This window comes from Diadema antillarum, unplaced genomic scaffold (genome assembly GCF_040938485.1).
Source record: "Diadema antillarum isolate AM-2024a unplaced genomic scaffold, OU_Dant_1.0 scf00000065, whole genome shotgun sequence".
NCBI lineage: Eukaryota > Metazoa > Echinodermata > Echinoidea > Diadematoida > Diadematidae > Diadema > Diadema antillarum.
Window position 1 is genome coordinate 1,220,776 of NW_027270954.1, and position 21,524 is coordinate 1,242,299.

The 21,524-nt window shown below is 38.3% G+C and overlaps 1 protein-coding gene across 1 annotated transcript in view; it reads left to right on the forward strand.

The window, feature by feature from the left end:
• Positions 1-21,524, forward strand: part of LOC139716423 (uncharacterized) — a 119,615-nt gene that overhangs the window by 96,266 nt on the left and 1,825 nt on the right. Inside the window, exons 35-55 of the mRNA XM_071627968.1 lie at positions 497-1,192; positions 1,699-1,929; positions 2,310-2,463; positions 2,856-3,011; positions 3,350-3,632; positions 4,980-5,270; positions 5,847-5,991; positions 7,107-7,227; positions 8,715-8,848; positions 9,229-9,442; positions 9,791-9,990; positions 10,843-11,016; positions 11,576-11,809; positions 12,197-12,367; positions 13,956-14,162; positions 15,083-15,258; positions 16,381-16,483; positions 17,205-17,375; positions 18,104-18,274; positions 18,656-18,835; positions 20,588-20,764. Coding sequence (XP_071484069.1) covers positions 497-1,192; positions 1,699-1,929; positions 2,310-2,463; positions 2,856-3,011; positions 3,350-3,632; positions 4,980-5,270; positions 5,847-5,991; positions 7,107-7,227; positions 8,715-8,848; positions 9,229-9,442; positions 9,791-9,990; positions 10,843-11,016; positions 11,576-11,809; positions 12,197-12,367; positions 13,956-14,162; positions 15,083-15,258; positions 16,381-16,483; positions 17,205-17,375; positions 18,104-18,274; positions 18,656-18,835; positions 20,588-20,764 — 4,389 coding nt within the window. The remainder of the gene's footprint in view (positions 1-496; positions 1,193-1,698; positions 1,930-2,309; positions 2,464-2,855; positions 3,012-3,349; positions 3,633-4,979; positions 5,271-5,846; positions 5,992-7,106; positions 7,228-8,714; positions 8,849-9,228; positions 9,443-9,790; positions 9,991-10,842; positions 11,017-11,575; positions 11,810-12,196; positions 12,368-13,955; positions 14,163-15,082; positions 15,259-16,380; positions 16,484-17,204; positions 17,376-18,103; positions 18,275-18,655; positions 18,836-20,587; positions 20,765-21,524) is intronic.

Consider the following 21,524-nt stretch of genomic DNA (forward strand, 5'->3'; position numbering starts at 1 on the left):
TAGTGTTTCATGTGTTGTTCATTATCATTATTTCTGAAATTCATTATTGTACAATGCAGTTTAACGTCACGGGGCTCAGTTGTATTGTAAGGCAGGTCCCTTGGCTCTGAACCAGACTAGCCTGTGTATTATTTGAAAGAAGACAGGATAGATAGATAAATACACAAATAAAAAAATATATATATAATAATATTAGTTACGATTGGTCAACTAGCTATGCCACAGTAACCCAACCAAATTGTAGCGTGGCTAAAGTAGCTTGATGCATAAAGGACTTCAAAACGTAATGTCTTTTCTCAAAGCATGTTATCTCCCCTGTTTATACACACACATACATACACACACACACGCACTCACTCACAGAGTTTGCATAGAATTGATATTTCCTATATTTTCTGTCATTTCCATCTCCTTCTTTACCTATAAACTCTCTATCTCTAAACTCTCTATCTCTCCCACTCTCCCTGTCACTCGATGTGTCTTTCAAATTTTGCAGGTTTAAGGTGCGAGTATGACATTGATGAGTGCTTGACAGTTGAGCCGTGCTGGTACAATGCAACCTGCCTAAATCTTGACGGGGATTATCAGTGCCGATGTCAAGATGGCTTTACTGGCAAGGATTGTGACGTCGAGATCACCCCGTGTCAGCCTGACCCCTGCCAGAATGGAGCCACTTGCTCCCTCACCCAGCTGACTCCTAGTGGGTTCGAGTGCCATTGCATCCAAGGCTATAGAGGGACAAACTGTTCAGTAGACATTAATGAATGCAAGAGTAGTCCATGTCAGAACGGCGCTTCGTGTCTGGACCTCATCGGTAGTTTCAGCTGCGTTTGTACTCCAGGATTCACAGGGTTCTTGTGCGACATAGACGCAGATCTCTGTGCGAATGTCACGTGCTTCAACGGGGGTACATGCAGTGAACTCGGAGGTACCGCAGTCTGTCTATGTACAATGGATTTTACAGGGGATTTCTGCGAGGAAACCAGAGTAGCGTGCGAGGATGAGCCATGCGTAAACGGAGGTGTGTGCGTCGACATGGACTCGGCTTACACATGTGTCTGTCCTGATGGATTTGTTGGGCAAAACTGTGATATCCCAGAGGATAACTGTCAGTACCAACCGTGCTCTAACGATGGAACTTGCATAAATAATGGAACCAGCTACACCTGCTCCTGTAAACTCGGTTTCAATGGTAACAATTCTAACTTCTGTGATATGAGTAAATTAATGAAATAAATCCTTCGCGTAAACATGGGTACTCAGTCACAAATGGAATAAACTCCAAACTGTTATTCGCTTCTGAAAACAAATATGTGTATATATATATATATATATATATATTTGTTATGTAAATAGCTTGCTTTTTTTCAAATTAAGGGAGACGTTAACTTTCGTGTAATTTAATTGCCTATCTTCACCTGCTAATTTCCTTATGATGTTAGTTGTTTTTTATCAAACAATGTTTTGGGTATGTGCTTAGAGATAATCAGAAAATATCTCATTAACAGTGTTTCACGTAGTCCATGTTGAGATCTTAAAAATTTCAGCCGATTATAGGCCTACATGAAGCTGACCAAGCTAACACCATTTCGGGAGCCGTGTTAGAAGACAAAAAGACAAGAAGTGACAAAGCAGACAAATTGATGTTCAGACTGTAAATACGATAATCACAGGGTTGTCTCAATCATTTCGTCCAAGGACCAAACTGTGAAAACGAGCTTGACGACTGCACTGACAACCCTTGTGGACCAAATGGCGTGTGTATCAGCAAGCCCCATGGCTTTACGTGCACCTGTTCAGTGGGCTGGACGGGGGAGTGGTGTACAGAAGAACTCAATCTTTGCAGCACCCAGACGCAGTGTAGTAATGGCGGAACGTGCACTGGGGATCAAAGCAGCTTCGAATGCCACTGTCCACCTGGGTATCAGGGTAAGAAAGGCTTTGGGGGAAAAACTCGTGAACTTCTTTTCCATTTTCAGCTTTTGTTTTGAGAACCTTTACGACCTCTTTTATACATTGTATGAAAGCACGATTTGTTTCGTTTTGTTGTAATTTTGATTTGACTTTTCTGCAGTCGATCTTTGAATGGTCGGTGTTGTGTGTTACTTGCGTTAATGAGAAAGCTCTTAAAAGCTACGCTGGCGCTTTGTGAAACGTTTGCAGTGGAATATAGTATGGCATATTGTAGGCCTAAGTATGAAATGTATTATAAACATTTCATGTTGCGCATCATTTAGTCTGGCATTCATGAAAGGTACTGCTCGTGTGAAAGTAAATTTTACAGTTCATAATGGTTGTCATTTTCATAGGAGCCCGCTGTGAGAATGAAATTAACGAATGTCTGTCGAAACCGTGCCAGAATGGAGGAACCTGTGGCGATCTCACAGATTCTTACCAATGTCACTGTCCCGAAGGATATAATGGGACCAACTGTCAGAACGACATAGACTGGTGTGCAGATAGGTGAGTTGGTTTGATTTAAACCGCAAGTAATTTCTTTCCAACAAAATCATCAAAGGAATGATGAAATACTGAACAAACAAGTTTAAAATGTGACCTTCATTTCTCCTATTTCTGTACAAAACATCATGTAACCTGAAGATGTCCATAATAGGACTGTAAGAACGTTTGATGAGCTCCTTTGGGATGGTAGTGGAAATTCATCGATACAAAGTGAAAATAGTCGCACGTATTTAGCATGATAACCTTATTTGCATAATTTCATAAAAGCCCGAAGTGAAAATGAATAAGCAGTTCAAATAAAGGGAATAATTATACAAAGTTATACCTTGCTGCCCGCTAATTTCTGTTTCTGACAACTGCTATCCTAACGTGTGTCTGTATCTCTACTAAAGCCCCTGTACTCACGGTGATTGCACTGATGGACTCCTGACCTTTACGTGCTCATGCGAGGCTGGTTATACAGGACGCCTTTGTAACGTGCAAATTGACTTCTGTTCGGAAAACAGATGCGAAAATGGATTGTGTCTCAACTTAGCAACCACCTACAGGTATTGTCTGTCCGTCTTTCTGTCTGCCTGTCTGTCTGTCTTTCTTCACAGCGATTCCAACAAGCAAGAAAAATCTGCCAATGCATGTGATATGGCAAAACTGGGCGGATATGAAACCAGAAATCCGTTTTCGTAACGTAAACGCTTAAAAAATTCAAATAAAAGAATGAATGTATAATGATTTTGTGCATTATATGTATGTATGTGTGTGTTTGTGTGTGTGTGTGTGTGAGTGTGTGTGTATGTGTGTACCCTGTTACCCTTAAATTCTTTTTTCACTTCTTTTCTCCGACCTTTTGATATCTGAAATTTCGTTGAATGTTTTGTTATTACCAAAGATGTGACTGCTATCCGGGCAGCACGGGGAAATATTGCCACAGGGATCATGACGAATGCCGAAGTAACCCTTGTCTATCACAAAACACCGTGGAGTGTTTGAACGGAAATAACGAATACACGTGTGTTTGCAAACCTGGCTTCACCGGCATACACTGTGAGAGCGACGTCAATGAATGCAGTAATGACTTCCCACCACCTTGCGTCGACACAGCGGAGTGTGTGAATGGCTGGGGAAGCTACCATTGTAAATGTCTACCTGGCTATGAGGGCGATCTGTGTTACGTAAGAGAGAGAAACCAATCATCAAATTCAACTATATCTATACATACTGTAAAAAGCGTGGTGTTTTGATGGTGTTGAAAAGTGTTCACCTGGCCCTTTCAGGTGTTAATTTGACACTGTAGCTGGTGATATTTTGACACTGCGCTGGTGTTGATTCAACAATAACACTATCTGGTGTTGATTTTATATCGCTGATGGTAATGTCAATGGTATAACACCAGCCTTGTTTCAATAGGAGTCCATAGCAACTGGTGTTATTGTGGTGTAAATGTGTGTTTATATCTTTTTTTTTTCAAAGATCATACGTTATCAGAAAGTTCTTGTTCGTCTATTGAAGTTCCAAATCAACAAGAAAAACAGTATTCAATGACTTACCTAAAAATCAGTTTTATATTTTGAAGTGACACCCGAAGGTGTTAATTCAACATCACAAATGAGCACCAGAAATTTAACACCAGCTCGGTGTTTCATATTTAACACCCGATTTTTACTGTGCAGTGACAGGTCATTTTTTAGCATTACATACAATGAAAGGCAAACGCTGCATGTTTTTTAACTTACGTTTCATAACATTGAAGATTTGTGTTCAGAAAATGGCTATCTCATCCACGTATGAGCACTACATGTTTACCACTATCTTTTTTCAGTTCTCTTGATTTCTTTTTATTTTTTACTTTTTAAACTTTATGATTTGAATTACTTTGTAGTATTCCCTATTTGGGAGGACTGTAGTATAGTGAATAAGGCTCTGGATTTGTAAACAGGAATAGGCTCCTACATGGGTTCGTTCATCTTTGGAAAGATGATTCACGCCCATCCAATATCCCTCTTGACCCTGATGTATAAATGGCCATCTGATGTTGCTGGGGTAATAGTAAAATGATTACACTTTGGTAGCACAAAACGATGTAACACCGAACAGGCTACCTTGAAAGAAAGCAGATACATTATTCTATTACTTGTGTCATATTCATAAATTCTTTTTTATTTTGAGGTTCTTTCTGGAGATCGTAATGTGCTGAAAATAAGCACAATCTGTCAGGGATATTTCACATAAATAATAAATGAGTAAATAACTTCATAAGAAGATAAACCAATAATGGAATAAGAAACATTTCACCACCTCATATAATAATTCCAAAAAAAAAAATAGTTGAATAATGTCAGAGTCCTCGTTACAGTATGAAAACCGATTTTATGCTGTTCGGGAATATCAAGAAATATCTTCTTCTTTCTTAATAAAAACTTGAACAACTTAAAGTGATTTGCATATAATGTAGAGACGTTTAAAAAGTGGCAACGTCTACGATTGTTGTGTAAACCTCGATATTGCTGTGTACTGACCAGATTGATACAGACGACTGCAACGATGATCCCTGTGATAATGGAGGGACCTGTATAGACAAAGTCAACGGGTTCTCCTGTCGCTGCCCTGAAGGCTTTTCTGGAACAAGATGTCAGCTGTACACCACTCACTGTGACGTCAATCCCTGTCAAAATGGTGGTCTCTGTGTCCTCGATGAGAGCAACGGATTCACCTGTAACTGTCTTCCTGGATTCACCGGACCATACTGCCAGACTGATATCGACGATTGTGCAGCTCATAAGTGTGCGGCTGGATCCGTCTGTGAAGACCAGGTACTGAGCGCAATAGCAATGTTTCTAGGCCACACTCTAGACCACAGTCGTATTGTTTACTGGCAAAGTTCTATAATGACTAGGACCAGGCAAGCCTAGTCCATCCTTGGTATGATACTCATATCATTGCGTGTTTGCCACAAGGTAACGTTTATCGCACGTTTGGTGTTGTAACTCTCATCAAAAAGAATGTCCGATTGTGTGAGAAAATGGGCTGACTGGAGCTTAAAATGACGTCTTAGATAAACCCTCTTAGTGCCACATTGATCCCTGTCCATAAGTAGACCCTACGTGTATGAAATCTATGCGTATTTGACTCATTGGCAGAGAAGGAGTCAATAATGTGGCTGTCATGTCCATTCATTTTTTAAATTACAAGTAGAATTTAAAATTTTTGGTTTCGTACAACTTAAACATTATCCAAGTATTCATAGAGGAAACATGATACACATGTAATATGGCCACCATACAAATTAGTGACATCATCTGCGTAAGAATTCCAAAGGTGAAGCTATGTCATTCATATTAAAGTACCATGTGGTTATTTCTTTGCTCAAATCTGTTTCCAATTTCCAGATCAACGGATATAGGTGCCGATGTCCACTGGGTTTGTCAGGTGAATTCTGTGAAGAAGAAACTGACGAGTGCGTGTCAGACCCGTGTCAAAATGGAGCAACCTGCCAAGATAGAGTCCTCAGCTTCTCCTGCCAATGTCCACCAGGTGATTCAAGAACGAGGAGTCTGAATTGTAGTCTGCTGTGTTCTACTTTTAAAAAAAAAGAAAAACGATGTTGCAGTGTTTGTAGGTGCCTACGCTTTAGTTCATTGCCCACAGTTCTGTGTCAGGTACAGAGTAATTATATCGGTATTATATCGGCATTGACATACAGTACGTCCCAAAAAAAGTGCAATCGATTTCCGCATTGATGGCTTTCTATCTGATTAAACTGCCTAAATGTAATTTCAAGGTGAAAAAATATAACATCTAACCTACATTTTTCAGAAAATCCCATTCGATTTGGTTTAGTGGTCACAGAGAAATGTGGATCGGTGTAAAGCATATCATGGGTCTGTTTCTTTGAACGTTTACCACTTGGATGCTCTTGGAACCGCATATTAATGTCTGAGTACAAAGGACAGGACTTTGAGGGAATGTGACATTATTACGCCTGGATGGACTGTCATTCTTACTTAACTCCTTGTGTGCCGCAGTGCAAACCCCCAGGGCGATCATTTTGAGACCAAAACGCAAAAGCCCTTTTGGAAAGCATTTTTAAAGAAATACGGCACGACATAGTTATATTTGGTTGAGCATTAATTTTGAACAAAATTTGCAAAGTTAGCGAGCTGCCTACTAAGTCGGGCATCTGAATGCAGTTTGCAAAGAAGAGTTTATCGGTCATGTGGGAGGTAATCAAAGACGAGTGAATTCAATAAATTGTTACAGATTAGTGCATGAGCTGATAACAAGTTAAAGACTCGGTATAGCGTGTGGATTCATTGATGACGCGATTCGTTCGCTGCCCACCGGTGTAGGCCTACAGTCGAAAACCACTAATATTATTCAATACGGTGTGGTTATCGGCATTGATCGGTAAATAAGTGCATCATCTCTGGCAACGGTTGACTCCAATTGGATATTTTTCGGCAGAGATCAGTGGTTAAGCTGTATACAGTTACAGGGATTCACGAATACATCCGAGCCGGGCCAGCCTTCCCGCTCCATTGATCATCTGTGATGTTTTGCTTTCAAAATCGTAATTTTACTTGATATCAACATAGATTGAAAGTCACTGCTCGTGACATTAATCATGCTTGCTCACCTAACTGTAACAGGATTCAAGGGAACTTACTGTGAGCTGGATGTTCAGGAGTGCGCGTCCAACCCTTGTGTCAACCATGGGACCTGTATAGAAGGAGTAGACGGCTTTTCATGCCACTGCTTACCAGGATATCGGTACGATAATTCACTATGTATTCACCTGCCACCACCAAAGTCATCTAAAGTCACTGGATTTTGATTTTTTGGAGTCATGGGTTTTTATCATGTTATTCTCGTAGCCCACTTATTAAAAAAGAAGACTGCTATTTAAACGGAAATTAGCGGGACAAAACATACTGTACATATAAATTAGAATTTTGAGTTGTGATGTACTCAAATTTTCTTAAGCGTCCGGGAGTGCAGGCATTTCGACACTATTCAATTCAATTCAATTCAGCCTATATCACAAACATTCATGTAATCAGCATTCTCACATAGATGTCTACGCGTTATTTCAAATTGAAGATATAATGTATATCAATAGCAAAATTGAAACAAGTCAAAGTATACATTAAATGCTGTGTGGGACCTAAAAGAAAGCAGAGCTATATATAATTCATCAAGTTCCCCTAGAGACACAGAATATTATGCACTCAAGTAAAAGTGATATATTTTCATAGAAGGAAGCAAAGACTGAGATAAGAAACCTAGAAGGAAGTCGGGAAGGAATAAAAACGTCAGGATATTCAGAACACAGTGTACGTCTGAAAGTATTGAAATGATACACAATTAGCTGCGGAAGAAGTAACTGCATTTGTGAGTACAAAATACACATATTGGCCACATTGACTATGTTGATTCCGAATGCCATATCATGTTTCACTGTCATCGAAAAGTTTTTCATTTCACAATAGCAGTACAATAGATCTAAAAATTCAGAGAGGAGTTGGTAAGAATCAACCAGTAGAGTTGGGAACAAAATAATATCAAATGGCCTTTTCTGTTTAGCTATATCTCCTTAGCTGGTTTGCAACTTGTATTTCTGCAACTTTATCAGGCATTGAGATGAAACAATTGCACAATTATTTGGGAATGTGATGTTACACAAAAAAATTGATATCTCAAATGCAGGAAATCATGTTACATACACAATTCAAATTGGTAAGTTTCTTTATATTTGGTTTTATAGAAAACCTTAAATGTAATAACGTCGGTTTTTTTTTTAATGCGAAGTGCTTCATGTTAAAATTTCTACCAGAAACAAAAAAAAAAATCACTAGGTCTTTTTTCTCATTTTGTCATTTCTTAAACAAGCCAAGAAATAGATGAAGTATGAGCAAAAATCAAAACTATTCCATTCAGTATTAACTGGAATCCTATTCATATTATTTAGGCTGTTTGTAGCTGTCTGTCAAATCGTATTATCAATACACCAACTGTACTATGTATAAATCAATTTTCTATAGTAATAATGGATATAAGTCTTCACATTCACAAAACTTGATACACAAACTTACCACAACACACGCAAGCAACACGTATATCTGTGTGTGTGTGTGTGTGTGTGTGTGTGTGTGTGTGTCAAACATTTGTCAGAGACCGACCAGTGACGACAGTGGATACAGCGATGGCACGGATGGTTAAATCTTCACAACTTCTGTCTGTTGTTGTTGTTTTCACAGAGGTTTGTTATGTGAAGAGCAGATAGCAGCTTGCTTGCCGAATCCATGTCTGAACAACGCCACGTGTGTGGACGGCTTCCGACAGTTCACATGCATGTGTCTCCCCGGATATACAGGAGACAGATGCGAGAGAGGTATGCAACATATACCCGTTTTCGATTTGAGGTGACAGCTTCTCAGTAAACTTACAGCAGGTACAGTACATCATTCGCATGTAGAATACGCGTTTTGCGATTTTTTTTTCATAATACCACAGGAATCCACGTGTGGACGACAATCGATTTGAAACGAGCAGGAGCATAATTTCATATGAATATTCTTAATCCAGAATTTCCAGAAGAAATACGTGAAGACAGTGTTTGGGTGTCACGTGTTGGTTATAATACCTATAGGAACAACATACTGTGAAAGCATTCATAGATGAATTATTTGCTAGTGAAGAGTTATGTTTGCCACTACATGGGCGTTGGACAAAGACACTCAAATCTGTTTTTTTTTTTATTCCGATCCACAGAAATTCCTTCAAACTACGACTTGCTCATGGACAACAGTAGGCCATCTATTAATCATATGACCACTCATTCGCTCGGAGCAACAAATTTCACCAGCGCTTTTTGGATTCATGTCAACCTCTCAAAATACCGGGTCATGCAGATATTCTCGATGCGTGCCCTTAATCTTACCTTCCGTTTAAACGACAACTGCGAGATGACTGCCTCTGAATCAATGTAAGTCGAATAAATATTCTTTCGTCTACCTAGATCACGCATAATTGGTTTTGTTTCAAATAAGCCCTTTAATCAATATCTGCGTGGGGGTCAAAGCTGCCACTCCTTTAGCGATCTGGAACGAAATTATCTGAAGTAAATCATAATGGTAATGTCCAAAAGTAGGTTGAGAATCTGATCTCTGACCTATTCTTAACATACGTTATTCGAGTCTCAAGTTTACAAAGAATGTTATGTGTGTGTGTGTGTGTGTGTGCATATATTTATCCATTTTATTGATTCAAATGTATTGTTTTGAGGAGTCAAATACACAATACTTGTTTGTTTGTCTTGCATACACTGTACCAGGTACATTGATGAAGGCGAACCGTCAGCTCTGTGCGACAACCGATGGCATTCCATCCTTCTGCAGTATGACGGGTCAGGGGAATGGGCCCTGTACATTGATAGACTTCTTGCTATCAGCTCCACGGGTCTCGGAACTACGGGTTATGATTTCAACGAGCCTTTGGCGTTCACCATTGGAGCTGAAAGTTTAAACATTAACGGTATGCTGTCTGTGGATATTACTAAAGACAATCCTTCAATGTCCGGGTCATTCATGTGCTCGGTTTTGTGTCGTTTATTCTGTTTCCTATCAATTACTGCCATGTTGTCCTATTAACCAAAGCTTGTGAATTTCGAGTCCCTTTTCTCAACTGAAACCTTGAATTACCTCTGTTGACGGATCCCTCATCAGCTGTTCTTTTACTGCAAGACGTCAAACGTTTATCCGTTATCCTGGTAATTCGCATCATACATTTATCTCAATTGTTTTGTTTTCATACCGAGATTCACAGGAAAAGTACCAGGTATCAGTGCTTTTAAACTATAAAAAAAATCAAAGAAAACATTCAAGAAAAAACTTCAAATGGACTTGAAAACCAGTGGAGACAATTCATTCAAACTTGGTCTGATCGTGCTTTCCTATTACGGCAATAAGAAGGTGATGTGATTACATCATAAATTTCGAAACCAAATGGCCGCCATACCAAAGTAGATGTCGATATATAAAATGTAATCTACGATCTAAAAAAAAGGAGTTTGAAAGTGATGATCACACTTTATTCAGAGATCATCAGGATAGTGTTGTGAATTTCAGAGGGTGGAGTTGCAGAACTGTCGATGGTCAAGGGTCAAACGACATATATTTCATGAAGTGGACTGAATCGAGCTTCATGCAACAATTAACTATGAGACATAATGACTTTTGGGGAGATTCTTTAGTCGGTCAAACTTTAGGACCAAATTCTGTTTTGTAATGCCAATCTCATAATAATCCAAAATATGTGATAGTCACTAAGGCCTTTGCTTTTCTCACTCATAATTATCTACAACCAATTTTGTACAATAACTCACAGAGACTATTCAGATATCAGGCTTCAATATTTGGAGTGGCTTGGTAGATGATTCGTTGTTGGCCAGAATTCAGGCGAAATGTCATCCAGGTGTGTTCGGCAACGTCCTTTCCTGGACCGATTTAGCCACAGATGAAGCCTACCAAGATGTATTCTACGCACCCTCACAGTGTGATGGTAAGGCAGTTAAACTCGGGTGAGTTTATCCTCACCTTATGTTTCGTCCAAGTTCTCTTCATGTTTTTTCCAAGTATTCTTCATGTTGGGTTCAATGACAGTAGCAAGCACGTACTCGCTCTGCATTGTCGTTTGGTTTTCTATTGTTGTTGCAGCTGCCGCAATTTGTTCTCAAAGAAAAATTGTGAACGCGTTCTTTGGTTTCTCAGTATTAAATCACTCCGAAGTGTTTCACATTGTGTCATAGAGAAATCTAAAGCCCTGGATTCCCGCAATCATAGACTGGATATCAGTTCCAGAGTAAAAACCAAGGAGGTACGAGAGAATGTACCTCCTTGGTAAAAACAACTCGGAATACAACTCGTTAAACCTAACGCCGTCATTGTTTTTGGGAATCCTTAGCACTACGCTAAAGAAAGAACGTACAACAAGACGTGCTCAAAGTATAGAACTCAATGGTGGAAAAAAAAAAACACATGGTAAAATTTTGGTACGCTATTTGCTACAGTCGATCAGTGCATAATACATACTCCACTTATGCATCCATATGTTTATTCAGATATCGATGACTGCCTGTCTTCGCCCTGCCTTAATGGAGGGACCTGTCTTGACAAACTCCATGCCTACCAGTGCATCTGCCCGCGGGGTTTTAACGGTTCGCTCTGCGAGACTCACGCTGATCTTTGCGATGACCATTCTTGTCAAAATGGCGGGACGTGTTCCTCAGTCAATGGCACGGTCGTCTGTTCTTGTTTTGAAGACTACGTCGGTACCTTCTGTGAAATCCCCATAGGTAATTTATGTATTCTATAATTTATTGAGATTTTCAGTTCGATTATGTGTCGGTCCGTGTATGACATTGATTTCATGCTTTTATACAAAGCAAGTCCTAAAGCATAGAATGTAAATTGGGCAGAACAATGCGTAATACCCGAATCAAATCATGCCATCAAGTGCATTTAATTGCCTTGGATCTATAAATATAAATAAATGTAAGCATGAATAAACATCAAAGTATGATGTTTATTTCAATTGACTCTGATTATCCAAATTTTCCTGAGAAATTACTGAGATAGGCCTAGGTGTGTTTGCAATTATTTTACACTGGAGGTTCAGTTAATTAATTAGATAATTCACGTTGTACTAAGTTCTTCATTGATTATTGATTTTCGGCATGCAGTGCACGGTGGTTGGGGAAACTGGTCAACGTGGGGAGTTTGTTCGGCAAGCTGTGCGGGAGGGACGCGTCAGAGGAGCCGGGAGTGTATCAACCCTCCACCAAACGAGTTCGGCAGGTCATGTTCAGGATCAAACATCTCCATTGAGGAATGCAACACCAATGAATGTCCAGGTGAAATAATCAGTTCTTGATATATAAAATCTCCCAGATAAACTCAAGTATCAAAAATAACTAAAAGTATTAACATGTCCAAATTCAAGAAAATCTTCCGTCGAGATGTTTTCAATTTGCAATTCAATTCGCGTTTATTTCATTCAAACAGATAAAAACATTCAGACAAGGTATATAAATAAATTCAAATTGACAATACAAATGTAACAGAATGTGGAGACAGCAAGAAAAACAAAGTTTCATAAGCAGCTGCCACCATAACAAAAGCATTTATAATAAAAGTCATACTAAGTCGTACAAATAAATGTGCATAGATATTAAAGCCAAAGTAATTGAAAATACATGTTCTACAACAGACACATAAAGAGACAAAAAAACAAAACAACAAAAATACAAAGACAGAGTAGTACCCGAATGCGTAGATTACTTTTCTTTTTCCAATAAGAATAATTTAAATTTTCGTTTAAAAAACATTTATAGATGGAACTCATTTTAATTGGCTGTGGCAAGTTATTCCAAATTAAAGGTCCTCTATACAAAACAGAATATAAACCAACATTGTTTTATTAAGAGATAAATGAACATTCAGAAGATTTCTCAAACAATACGATAAATAACACTATTTAACTGAAAAAAAAGGAAGGGAGACTTGGGGGAATGCAGTTTGTAAAACATAAACACATAAATACACCAATATTGTAATTGTTCAATTCAAAAATATCTAAAACCTTACATTTCATTTTAAAAAAAGGTTTAGTGGAGGCAAGATTATTGGCGTGACATATAATTCTTACTGCTTTCTTCTGCAGACGGAAAAGTCTGACCATAGAATAATTTGATGTATTTGCCCAAGCAATGTTACCATATTGAAGTTGACTTAATACAATAGCGTTATAAATCATACATTAAATATTGTGAGGAAAATTTCGTAATTTGTATACCGATACATTAAGAAATCTTGTTACAGACTGAATCAATATGTTTATGCTAAGATAATTTATTATCAATAATGACGCCAAGAAATGACAATGAACTCGTAATTATAAGATTGTTATTCATATGAATTGCTGAATTCAGTATATCAATTTTCTTATTAGTACAAATCATACATTGAGTTTTCTTCACATTCAAAACTAATGTATTTTTTTATTCAAAACTAATTCATATTTATATTTTCATTGCAACTGATTGACAAATTGCCCTACATCGACGTGAATAAGCACTGAATTGATTATTGATATGTGTTGATCATCTAAAACAGGAAAGTCTGGTTGCTGTAATATGAACGATGCGATTTCTTTCATGACTTAATTTCTCCTTTTGAGATAACTGCGTTTCTCTCTTTGTTGATGTAAGAATAACGTTGGAGCGCATGTTTGCTTTTCAACGGCTGTTACAATGCAATGATCCTACGCGTGTTATATGATTAATTTGATTCTTTCTTCATTGCTGTAAAGCAGCGATCACAGGGAGAATATAATAAAAATGTTGTACTTTGTCATCACTAGTTTGTATTATGCTACAGGCTCCTCGGAAGTGAATACTTGATGATCATTATCAACTATCTAATTCTTTACTCACCATATAGGATGTCCGCCTCTGATCGCTCCTGTTAATGGCAGCGTTCACTGCATCAAAAATAACAATACACACAACTGTACGATTCGATGCGACGATTCAGAACATGATTTTGTTCAGCCTGTCAAGCCATTCTACACGTGCGGCCCCGCCACCAACTTTGCCTGGAGTCACCAGAGTCTCTTCAACCGTCTTGGCACCCTGCCGGCCTGCAGGAGTACGTTATGAGTAGCAGCAGTAGTAGCAGTAGTAGTAGTAGTAGTAGTGGTAGTAGTAGTCGAAGTAGTCGTAGCAGTAGTAGTAGTAGTAGTAGTATAAAGGCGGTGGGATTAGTAGTAATTTCTGGTGCAGAAGTAGTACTACTAACGACTATTAGGCCTAATCATGAAAATAATACTGATGATAATGATGGTAATGACTGCTCCCCAGACATACTCAAAATACTTTACGCAGGCGTCCAAAGCACATCTAGGATGAGGGTAACATTCAACCAAGTGAGTTCTGTACGGGCTTGTAACTAGGTTTGGAACAAAACGCCATGATCACATCACAAAGTGCTTCACTAATGTACTGAAACACTTCGCATCATTCGCCATGTGTATTGTCTTGAGATAAGGAATGGCTTGTTTCATCTCCGGAAGCAAGGCATTGCAGGTGTTTTCTTATAGTTTCATTGAAACCTGTCAGTATTTTAAGCTTATAATTATGTTCTAACGAATGCGGTGGATAGCATAAATTATCGTCATCACAGATTTATTATGACTGAAGGATTCCCTATACGGGAAAAACCTGCACGAAATGTGCGCGGGGTGGGGGGATTGGGATTTGCGTCCCAATGCCGACTACTGCAGCTCTTGTCGCTCCTACATAAATTCCACAACAACGTAACTTTTAGCAGGGAACTACAGTGTTGCATTTAAATGTCACTTCGGTCTGTCGGAGTATGACCGCATAATAACCGAAGCATAACCGAACTAGGAACGAAGTATAACCGAAGTGTCATGGATGACCCGTGTCGCAACCTCGCAACAGTTCAAGAACTCTCCTTGATTTTAGTTCCTCTGAAGTGGGATATTTCCATATTCAACAAGTGCTGTACCTCAAGTTTACTTTGTGTTGTGTTTGAAACTCGTGCAGAGATCGAGTCTCCGAACTCTCTGGAAGCATCGGTTGTTTTCACCTACCCCGACACCTCGTGTACCTCGGATGCCGCCAGGGACGAACTGCAACAGACTTTCACATCCACTCTCCGCAATGTGTCGCACCTTCTCAGTTGTGACCTTAACTTGGACTGTGACATTGAAGATATAGAGGTAAATAAAAAAAGAGCACTCTCCATATTCTAATGGATTGGTAAATAAAGTAAGTTATTCATTTTAGATTAATGCCTCATTTTAATGTTTGTTTAATCCTATAACCAGGCCTGGCTTTTTTGTCTGTTCTGTGGCCGGGGGAGGGTTGATTCAACCCCCCCCCCCCCCCGAGATCTCGGCCGTCGATCGCGAAATCGCCCTGAAATTTGGCACATACAGTACATTACTTGTCGCGTAATCTACCAAACTATAAAAGAAAAAATATGATTTTTTTTTAATCGTTTATATTTCATATTAACTAATATGCGTTAAATCATAAATTTTGCTCTAATTAAGAAATTAAATCTAATGGCATCCTAAGTTTTTGGTGACATTATTCCTTGTAGCATTCCTAACAGTGTACTTGAAAAAAAATCTGGTATCAAAGTTAGTTTCTTATGTATTCTATTGTTTTATGAATTTGTTATGTATTTCATTGTTTTTGGACCTTTTGTTATTGTTTTTTTCGTTTCTTGTTCACAAAACTTATTACAGAACCTATTTTAAGCATAATTATGCTAAAATTAATTGATTTCAGCCATTGAAAGTGAAAATAATAATATCTTTATGAATAAGGTGAGAAAACTCTATTTGCATAGACTTTGTACACAAAATCACGTTTTTGAGCCATTTTCGGTCTGACAAGCATGAATAATAGGTCGTGCAGCGTCGTAACGTTATGTCCAATTTTCGCGAAGTAAGATGAAGACAAGATGTGCGAGACTTGAGACTCAGCGAGCGGCGCAGTCAAAAAAATTTCGCGCGGCAGAATAGTCGCAGAAAACGTCGAGGGGGGGGGGGGTTGATTCAACCCCCGGCCCTTTAAGGGTTAAGGTGTCAAGCGAACTGATTATCGATGCAAATATCACTATAAGAGTATAATATATGTATTTACATAATCATATGATACATTATATATGTATGTATATAATATATAATCATATGTGATACAAAAATATGTGTAAATGTATATTTGCGTATTAAAGCCAACATGACAATACTCCCTCCATCTCTCTCTCTCTCTCTCTCTCTCTCTCTCTCTTTCTACCTCATCTCCCTCTTTCCCTCACACACACTCATTAGATAAGCAACTGTGCCAATCGCAGAAAACGAGCAGTGGTAGATGAACCCGTCAGGATTTCTGTCGTCGCCAAGAAGAATTTCTCGTCAACATCCGGGGAATCTGGTATGGGTTAAAAGCATCTCCGAAATAAGAGAAGTTTGTGGGCAGACTTTAAAAAAAAACTTTGTACTTTGTTTTTCCCCCACGTGTGTGTGTGTGTGTGTGTGTGTGTGTGGTGTTGCGGGGGGAGGGGGGGTATTAAGCATTGCATGCTGGGTTTTTTTTCTCTGATTCACCCAGACGAAGCAATCAAAATACACCGTAGTCACAGTATTGTTCGTTAAAAAAAAGCAAACTATCAAAATAAGATATATCAAAATATTGCTCAAATTCAGGAAATTATGTTACAGAATCAAACTCCAATTACTAGAAGTGCTTTTATACTTGGTTCTACAGAAAACCTGAAGTGTTACAACGTGCTTTATTTGTTTGCAAAATACTTAAAATCATATTTTCTATCCGAAATAAAAAGAAATCATTACGTTTCAGCCAATTTTGTCCAGTTTTAAGCAAGTGAAGAAAGTAGACAAATATGTCTGAGAAAACTAAAGGTTTTGTATTTTAAAATTAATCGGAATCGTATTCATATTATTTAGATGTTCCGTAGCTGCCTGTCAAATTTGTATTATTTGTCTTTATCGTCTTTATCATATGTGACATTTATTTTGTACATGAATGTTTCAGTAAACAAAATTTCAAGGTAAAACAAAACAGATATCATGTCAATAATTTGAGAAGAATGGTGTTGAATCGTCTTGCACTGCGATGTAATTTCCGTCAACAGGTGCGCAGACATACGACAAAATGCGCTCAAGTCTGCTCACGCTCATGGCTAACGGATCGTTAACATTGACAATCAATGGGCGACAGCATGCCCTTGATCCAGACGCCGTCACGGGACAAGTCAAGCTCGTCTGCCCCGAGGGCTTCGGCGAGACTGCTACTGGTGGCTGCTGTAAATATCTCGCTGAAACTGCATTGTATAGACATCCTTGGCAACGTGTTCTGATTTTGGGCCTACGCAGACTTTTTTTGACAATTTCATCGCAAAACCTATGTCGAAGTTTTTAATTAAGTTGTCTCCCAGATAGTTGCACTCTGATCGTAAAGACTGTAAGGTCTGCAACAAAGTTTGTCTCATTTCTTACACAGTATCGATTATACAAATCCAATGTAAGCACATTAAACAGTGCAAGGAGTGACACAAATCGAAGATATTCTCATACGGCGTAGACATTTCCCTAGGTATGAGATAAGCGTTACATTGATTATTTCAGTTTAGTCTGCACACCCACTCTCAGTAAGAAAGCCACTTTTCCTACACATTCATAGCTCTGCCTTGAGGAATTCATGATCTATTAAATTGTTGAAAGGAGATAAATTTCATACATAATGTCAAAATACTCCCATACCTATATTATGATTCTTTGTGTTCTACTTTATTATTACCACTTTCCTAGTATTGATTGTTATCATTGCTATCCTTGCTGCCTCATACCAGTTGAACCTGAATTAATCCTTTGTGTAATATAACAAAATAACCATACTAAAATCCTGAAAAAAGCAAAATTTGTCTTCAGGAATGTATTTTTTATCTATCGCAAGTGTGCCCATTCCCTCCTCTCCCCCAAATAGTGTGCAAATGTTGTGTATTATAATCAACATCCTCTCTTTCTCTCTCAGCACTGTGCCCCATTGGAACGTTTCAGTATGTGCTGAATGAGACGCGGAGCTACTGTGTTCCTTGCCTACCAAACTCTTATCAGGATGAAGAGGGACGGACGGAATGTTCTCCCTGCCCAGACGGCATGATTACCATCGATTTCTCGTCCACAAAGTCATCCGATTGTATTAGTACGAATATTTCATAACTATTCAATACATGCTACCTCTCACTTTGTCTTTAAAAGTATCTTAAGATAATACCTTATGCATCGAAGATTGGTAACAAACTGTATATTAACAGAAGCAGATGACAAATTGTATAATCACGACAGTAATGATGAAAATGACAGTTACGATTATCTGACAGGAAGAATAATTCGAAAAAGGACAAGCATAATAAAAAGAAGAAGAAAATTTGACCGATGATATTTTGACATAAATTCAAATACATTTTTTTTTCTAAAAAGAAAGAACTACGCTAAGTATACAATATCAGTACTATAATTGAGGTCGTCCTCATTTTTTTTCTTGATTTTCTTTTTCATTTTCCCTGTTGTATTCACCAAAAAGTGGCTTGCCCTGAGGGAATGTATCATGATATAAAGAATCCGACGGTAGAGGACGCTGCACCTTGCCGACCCTGTCCCAGGAACACGTACCAGAACGAGACGGGGCAAGCGCGTTGCACCGGTTGTCCTGAGGGTTACGTCACTCTTCAATCTGGTTCGGAAGACGTCACTGACTGTGTTGGTGAGACAAGTCACTTTACTTTTTGTGTTTTACTGATCTGACCATTTCATTTGTCAGAGGGTTTTTTTTGGGGGGGGGGAGGTTTGGTTTTTTGACTCCAGACTAAATGCAGAGATAGGTATACACCGAATCGACTTATATCTTTTAAATTCAAGATAACAAAAAGTTGACTACCGCCTGCGAATTTCCAACAGCGGCTAACGTTTCTAGTCATCAACCCTTAGGGAATATACGAGTCAAATATTCAGTGGTTTTCGTATTCTTTAAATTTACTGCAATTGAAAGTATTTCGATCAATTAGTTTAAAAAATTTCTGGTCTTTCATCTTCCAGTTTAAAATGTCGGATTTTTTTTTATTTTTAATGTTTTGGTTTTCCTGAGCGTAAGAGAGATCCAGAGTGCACAACAGCATGTTAACATAAAGATATTAACAGAATCAATGAAAAGATAGGTAGTACATAAATATTGACACTTTGGATCAGTGTAACAGCTTTATAATTGCATATTACAGTACAGTATAGTTACTTTAAGATCTTAAGCGAAATATTATTCAGACTGTGCGCTCTATACAACCTCTCAACAAGTTTTATTCTTTACTTTCTCGAAAAATAATTTCTGGGGACTTTTTTTGCCGTGATCGTGGTAGTACTATAATTTATCTCGGTTTGTTGTTCTTTTCATGATTTCGAGATATTTACATATAAACACCAGGAGTTCAATGTCTTTCATTTAGTTAGCGGTATCTACATATTTTGGTATTGTGTTTTGTATGAAAAAGTGAAATTGAAGTTTTGATTCAAACCAAATCTAGGTCAGTTCCACTGTGTTGTCAGTTTTGAAGTGACCTACATTAAACTCAAAGAGGGTTGCGTTCAGAACCGATCGTAGGACAGGTGAATACTGAGGACAGCAAAAAATACTTCCACGATTTAACAAATAAATTGTATATCAATAATGCCTTAACCCTAACCAGGCCGGGCTTTTTTGGGTGTTCTGTGGCCGGGGAGGGGTTGATTCAACCCCCCCCCCCCCCCCCCCGAGATCTCGGCCGTCGATCGCGCAATCGCCATGAAATTTGGCACGTGCATTACCTGTGGCGTAATCTACCAAGCTATACATAAAAAAATGGAAATTTTTGTCATTCTAATTAATTATGCTAATATATGCATAAAATCATACATTTTGCTCTAAATCAGAAATTAAAGCTCCTAGAATCCTAATTTTTGGTGAAAACATTCTTTGTAGCATTCCTAACGATGTACTTGAAAAAAAAAATGGTATCAAAATCAATTTCTTATGTATTGTTTTATGAATTTCTTATGTATTTCTTTGTTTTTTCGACCTTTTGTTTTATCATTTTTTTCTCGCAAAATTTATAACAGAACCTATTTCAAGCATAATTATGCTAAAATTAATTAGTTTCAGCCTATGAAAGTGAAAATAATCATATCTTTATGAATAAGAAGAGAAAACTCCATTTGCATAGACTTTATACACAAAATCACGTTTTTGAGCAATTTTCGGTCTAACAGGCATGTATAAAACGTTATGCAGCGTCGTAACGGTATGCGCGATTGTCGCGAAAATGGTGTCAGAAGATGCGCGAGACTTGAAAGTAGAAAGTCGGCGAGCGGCGCGGTCAAAAAATTTCGCGCGGCGGAGTAGTCGCGAAATTACCACTACGATTTAACAAATGAATTGTATATCATGAATGATATGGTGCTTTAATGTGCTTTCTGTGCAAAAATTTAGTTGCATGCAGTCAAGGAATGTACCTACACCCCACGGATTCACCCCGCCCATCCTGCCAGGCGTGTCCGCTCCACACCTACCAGGACAGACTGCTTCACCAAGAGGAAGAGTGTATTGCTTGTCCGCCCGGTCACATTACCCTGACTGAAGGCTCACAGAATTCCACGGACTGTCAGAGTTAGTAAAATGGTTGCTGGGATATCTGACATCTTCGATTTTCGTTTATTGTTGTTAAAGCAAGATACTGATACTGCTCCGGTGTAAACTGTTTTAGTAGTTGTAGTGATGATAATAGTAGCAGTAGTAGTAGTAGTAGTAGTAGATGATGCACATTCATTTGGCAATGGAATTTCATAGGACCAGATTTTAATGTGAGGGGCTGGAAGTATAACTGTATAGCTTCTACGCGTATTCGAAATAAATGATACAAACTAAATGGTAAAACCTTTTTTCTTTTTTATTACATGTACTTGAAATCTAGGAGAAAAGTTATGGAATTTGAATCTCTAAGATCTTTTCACGAGTGATATTGGCCCCCACCATGTGTTAAAATTAACTGAGGTGGTAATGTCAGCCAGTCTTAAGACTTTAGTGCCCCAGTGGTATGTGGAAAGAAAAGGAAATGATAGGCATACTGTGTTTTATCATTGTACTGTTGTCCATGTAAAGCTGTAAGGTTAGATGGCTTCCTTATCTTAGGTCCAATTTTTATTTGAATAATATGCAGTTATGAATTGAACATGATTATGATAGTTATCCTGGTGTTAAGGTGTAATTTTTCTTGACGCCCCGTGTAGAGTTCCTTACATCCATAGGTTCGAACGTAGGACATTCTATAAAAATGATAGAGATTTGTGAATGTCAAAAAGAGCGGTATAATGTGAGCGTCGAGTAAGTATCCTGTATGATCTCATATGCACTTTACTGCCCCCTTTCC